Source organism: Taurulus bubalis (assembly GCF_910589615.1).
Source record: "Taurulus bubalis genome assembly, chromosome: 20".
In the NCBI taxonomy this organism is placed as follows: Eukaryota; Metazoa; Chordata; class Actinopteri; order Perciformes; family Cottidae; genus Taurulus; species Taurulus bubalis.
This window is the reverse complement of record NC_136608.1, coordinates 16630596-16636595: the sequence shown is the minus strand read 5'-3', so window position 1 is coordinate 16636595 and position 6000 is coordinate 16630596. Positions and strand designations below refer to the sequence as shown.

Sequence of the window (6000 nt, the reverse complement as noted above, 5' to 3'; positions counted from 1 at the left end):
CTAGCAGAGCAAACAGAGCCAGAGAGAGCTAACAGAGCTACAGATTAGCAGAGGTAACAAAGCTAATAGAGCTAGCAGAGCTAACAGAGCCAGAGAGAGCTAACAGAGCTACAGATTAGCAGAGGTAACAAAGCTAACAGAGCTAACAGAGCTAGCCAGCTAATGCACTTAAAGCTCTGTTAGCAACGCTTCCAGAGGGAGAGAGACGTTGGCCTCCACTCAGGTCGACGTTACGCTATATATAATATATAAATAATCGCTGTTTAATGCTTTATTAATGTCCAGAATGTGAAATACTATATATATATATATTAAATATTGTAACGCTACTACGATGTTTGTAACCCTGCCACTTTGTTTCCTTTGAAAAAAAGACTTTTATTTTGAAAAGACTTGCGTGCAAAACCGACCCTAAAAGGTTACGTAGATGCTCGTAGTTTTTAAATCACAGAGCCTCTGACCAAGCCGCCGCATTGTGAATACGACGACTAATATGTTGCATTGTGCACAGATACACATCTGACTTATTAAAGCGCTAAAAGTAAAACAACCTGCGGCGCCTCGTTGTTAATCTGCCGGCTGGCATCAGCATCGTACTTAAGCGTAATTAATGACCGCACGCCAACACCCAAGTGATGGGGAAGCAAAGGCTATGAAACACCTTCTGTGAGTACAACTAAACCTTTCACCTTTTTCTCCATGAATATGAGTGTGTGTGTGATGCAAGTGTGTGTGTGTGTGTGTGAACATTTCCGAGGTGCAGAACCCCCGTAAAGCAAACAGAATCAGTCACCAGAGCCGGAGTCGTTCTTACCACCAGAGAAGCCTCTTCCTCCCCGACTCATGAGCTTGTTAGAGGTTAAGAGGGAGGACACTGTCAATGTGAGGTGTATGTGTCGTATATACAGCCGGGGCGTATATACAGTACCATGGGAATACACACACACACACGCGCGCGCTCACACACACACACAGATAGACACACACACAAACAAGACGCCACAAAGAAGAAGATCCATCTTGTTTGACAGCGAAACAGAGATATCCTTCAGCCACACCCACACCGGACGCAGCAGCCAATGACGGCCGGCCGCACTGGCATTAGCACCTCTGATTGGTTGACTCAAGATACATACAAAAAAAACGACAACTCTGCAGCGAGAAGTGTGTGGAAAAGCGTGTGTGTTCTTCTTCTTTTTAAACCTATGAGCGCATCGAAGCCAAAACCAATCTGGCTTTCAGAAGCGATTTTCCTCAATTTTCTTGATGCATCAAGAGGTAAAATGTGGGTGAATGAAAAAAATAAAAACGCACAAATTGAGTCGCGCACTAATTCAGGCGTGTTTTTGTTTGTGCGTCACACGGCTCCAACTTCACTTCGGATGCCCTCTTCTTTCATCCCTGTTTTCTCCCGTTCCTTTTTCTCTTCCTTCCTTCCTTCATTTCCTTTTCCTTCCTCTCTTCCTTCCTCTCTTCCTTTTCCCAGCCCTGCCTTTCAATTGTCTTTCTCTCGTCCATTTTTCTCTGCTCTTCTTTCCTCCTCTTCTCCTTCTTTTTCTTTATTTCCTTCACTTCCTGTTTCCTTCCTGCCTTTTACGTCCCCTTTCCTATCACATAGCTCCCTTTCTTTTACCATTTTCCTTTTATTTTTATTTCCTTCACTGTCTTTCCTCCCTTCCTTCATAAACATATTTCATGACTAACTCTTCCTTATTTCCTTCTCTTTTTCTATTCCCTGCCTTCTTTCTCTTCATTCCTTCTTTTGCCCTTTACTCCTCCTCCTTTCCTTCTCTTTTACCCGTTCATTCCTTCCTTTCCTCCCTTCCAGTTTTCCGATTCCTTACCTTCCATTTACCTCCTCTTTTCCATCGTTTCCTTTCCTGCCTCTGTTATATTTCCTTCCCTAATTTTCTCTCTTTCTTTTCTCCACTCCTCTCTCTCTCTCTACCTCCTCCTCCCTTTTCTCAACCTGACCCCCACGTCTCTTTGCATGTCGAAGGTTATCTCCCTCTTTGAACAAACATTCTTTTGGGTCACGAGCGTCTCGATCTGGTGGAACACGCCACCGCCGTACGGAGAGAGAGGAGGCGAAGAAAGAGACAAATACAGTCTAGAGTCGGAGTATCCGGGCTGTGCAGATGGTACGTGAGTGTGTGTGTGTGTGTGTGTGTGCAGCCTGTATGGCAGCGCCAGGGCTGCACCAGGCTGGCGTTGGCTGTGTCTAATTGAATGCTCATTGGTGTAATTGAAGCCTCTCAGCTCTGCAGCTCCTCGTGTTAAAGACTGAGACCAGATGTCATTCAGCTGTGTCACATCTCCTGCCAATCACTAATGCTCTCTCTCTCTCTCTCTCTCTCTCTCTCTCTCTCTCTCTCTCTCGGCACAGATGGAGGACCAACAGATCTCCAGATTCAGACGCCGTCACTCGCCCCTCGCTTCCCAAAAAAGAAAAAATCCCAGAGCCTGTTCATCCGGGCGAGTGTGTGTGCGTCTGTGAGGAAGTGTGTGTCTGAGCCTCAACGGCACAAAAAATAAAATATATATAATTAAATTAAAGTCATCTAATTGCAAAGGCGAGAGAACACGACAGAAAAAAGGAGGAAAAGAGACATCACGCTCAGATAGCGCCATTGTGTCTCTGCAATTTTCCTCATCCTGCCCTCCCCTCGTCTTCGTCACCTGACTGAACAGTGTACAATTAGGAGCTCGCTAAGAAGAAGAAGAAGAAGAAGAGAGGAGGAAGGTTGGTGTAAAGGTGAGATGAAGAAACTGTGATTGGAGAGGGTGGGAGGTGCACAAAAAAGAGAGACTTAAAATAAATTGAGGAGAGAGAGAGAGAGAGAGAGAGAGAGAGAGAGAGAGAGTTTAATGGAAAGAGGGAAGAAGTCAGAGATGATGATGAGAGCGAGTATCCACGGGTCCCGGAAAGTCTTTAATAAAACTACATTTTAAGCCCGAAAAAATTATATTTCTTAAAGACGGAGATTTTATCTCGTTGAACATTTAATAGGAGGCTTCGTGGCTCGCTGCAGGCTCAGATTAATACAGAACTGGGTTAATACAATATGCATTTTTCATGGCGGCAGCTCCACTTAGGAGGATTGGACCGTCCCTCTCCACTTTACATTTCCTACTACTCGTGTCCTTTCCCTTCTTGGAGTTTGCAAAAAAAGTTTCCCCGGCCATATTCATGGCAGATTCTATTAGCTCGGTTTCCAATCTTTTAAAACTCGGTTCTCGTGGCATTAAATCGTTTGAAGGCTCCAAAAAAAATAATAATATATGTCTTGACTGCAGATTGCACTCTGGAGAGGAGATGACAGATCACCGGGAGAGAGCAGTAGATGGCGCCAGCCTGCAGTGCAAAGACAGCCACCAGCAGCCACACAGCTTTTAACCTTCTTATCTTTCCTTTTTTTTCAATGTATTATTATTTATTTTTTCATTCATTCCCCGGCGAAGCCTCGGTGCTGCCGCTGCACGCCCAAGGCACGGCTCTTTGTCTGGCCTCATTAAAAGATCAAGACAATTCTTAGCAACGGTTAATAAATCTTCGGGGCAAAAAGATCTCTCTTAACTCCGACACGCGAGTTCATCTGTTATGCTCTTTGGTCCTTCTTTTTAGAAGTCTGCGAACAAAAATCAAATAAAGAAAAATAACAAGAAAAGGCGAAACAAAAAAGGAGTCCAAGGCCGTCGTTGTTTCGTGGATTGAGAAATAAATGAACGAAATAAAAAGAAAGAGTTTATTTTTTGGGACTCACCGGCCATCTGCTGGATCCCGCTGAAGGCTCCCAGGTTACTGGAGGAGGTCGCCTGCTGGAGCAACTGGAAAAACAAAAGAGAAAGAGAGAAAGAGGAGAGAAGAGGAGAGGAGAGGGAGAAGAGGGAGAAACAGAGTTAGCCGTTGTGGACGTAGCGAGCGCGACACATGTCTGCACAATGCTACACGGAGAAGCTAAATTGGTGCTACAGATACACAGGGAAGCTAAACTGGTGCTGCAGCTACACAGAGAAGCTACATTTGTGGTACAGCTACACAGGGAAGCTAAACTGGTGCTGTAGCTACACAGAGAAGCTACATTGGTGGTACAGCTACACAGGGGAGCTAAATTGGTGCTACAGCTACACGGAGAAGATAACTTGGTGGTACAGCTACACGGAGAAGCTAAACTGGTGCTACAGCTATGCAGGGAAGCTAAATTGGTGCTACAGCTAGACAGGGAAGCTAAACTGGTGATGCAGCTAGACAGAGAAGCTAAACTGGTGCTGCAGCTACACAGAGAAGCTAAATTGGTGCTGCAGCTACACAGAGAAGCTAAACTGGTGCTACAGCTACACAGGGAAGCTAAACTGGTGCTGCAGCTACACAGATAAGCTAAACTGGTGCTACAGCTACACAGGGAATCTAAATTGGTGCTGCAGCTACACAGAGAAGCTAAACTGGTGCTACAGATACACAGGGAAGCTAAACTGGTGCTACAGCTACACAGGGAAGCTAAATTGGTGCTACAGCTAGACAGGGAAGCTAAATTGGTGCTGCAGCTACACAGGGAAGCTAAATTGGTGCTACAGCTAGACAGGGAAGCTAAACTGGTGCTACAGCTTACGCCCGATGAGCAAATGAGCCGCTAATATAGCTCGATCTCTCCTCTCAGCAAAAACTGTTTGTATTCCACCGCAATTCTTCCAGACAAGTTGAGCATGAAAGCGCTAATCTAGCCGGCTAATTAGATTCCCCAAATAATACAAAAGTGGAATACTGATGCTGTCAAAAGAAAGAAATGAAAAGAAAAATCATCCTTTTAAGAGTTGAATTAACAGCAAATTACCATCTTGTTTCTATTGTTTGTTCAGAATATAGAGCTTTATCTTTTCAAAAAAGAGGATTGATTGGAAACAAAAGGATTGAAGGAGCGGGAAAATAGAAGAGAAAGCCGGGAACACTCTTTACCCCTCGAAACATAAATCAATATTGAGTAAAGGTGGGATGTTTGCCTGAGCTTGTTTTCTCCTTCAACAGACAGGTGTTAATTGCACTCAGAGTCAAACAAATTGAGAATCGAAGGACTATTGGCAGGGTGTGTTTTAAGGAGAATTTGAGCTGTTTAATTTGGACACTGAGAGCAATGAGTCACGGGTTAGAGAACGAGGCTCTGAAAAGGCAAATGGCTGCAGAGACACGGCGAGGGAATGAGGTTTCTGAACTCTGCTTTAAAATCTCAAACAAATCAACCGATGTGCAGCCGAGCCGCTGCTGCATTTCTCAAATTGGGGATGAGCGCGATCCCAGGGGTTCAACACTGTGCCAGCCAGATCATGTATTAGTTTAATCCCACAGAAGTCTGAGGAAGTTACCACAATTATTCTCAGATATATTTACAACTGTTGTTTCTCGTCACACCGAAAGAAACGGCTATTTTTATTTAAGCTTTGTGACACATTTTTCAGTTTACTTAATTAGCTTGAGAAGTAGGAAATCAACCAATAAAAAAGAAAATGTAATGCTTCAGATTATGTGGAAATTAACAAATGAATACATTTGGAGATACCAAATTGTGGATTATCAGCATTAAAGGCCTGATGACCTGTCTGAGGTAAAGACTGAACTACTGAGACGTTTTATTAAGTTTCCTTTTAGCGAAACACTCTGAGGGAATTCTCCTCTGGTAAACAGTTACAGTGGACACGTCGAGGGCTTTTATTGTGAAAGGTACGAACAGAAAGAGTGGATCCCGTCAAGGTTGTAATAAAGGAGTAATAAAGTGCCGACTTGCTTCTGACTACAGACTTCGGAGAAAGCAATGCTGTGTCCTAGAAATCACTTAAATATACGACCAAATGGGTTTTTCTAAGTATATGTTTTCGGGGGAAACATAATTGTGGAACATTATGTTACTGGGCCATTTTTCTTGCTATGTTATTATTTTTATTTTTTGCACTGAAGAGACAGGAGTTTGCAGATGTTTTTTTGGGCCTTGATTTAACATCCTGAAAATA

General features: G+C 43.7%; 1 protein-coding gene across 1 annotated transcript in view; it reads right to left on the bottom strand.

The window, feature by feature from the left end:
• Positions 1 to 6000, bottom strand: part of celf2 (cugbp, Elav-like family member 2) — a gene marked incomplete at its 5' end in the record, with an annotated part of 125558 nt that overhangs the window by 15369 nt on the left and 104189 nt on the right. The window contains one exon of the mRNA XM_079236292.1: positions 3765 to 3828. Coding sequence (XP_079092418.1) covers positions 3765 to 3828 — 64 coding nt within the window. The remainder of the gene's footprint in view (positions 1 to 3764; positions 3829 to 6000) is intronic.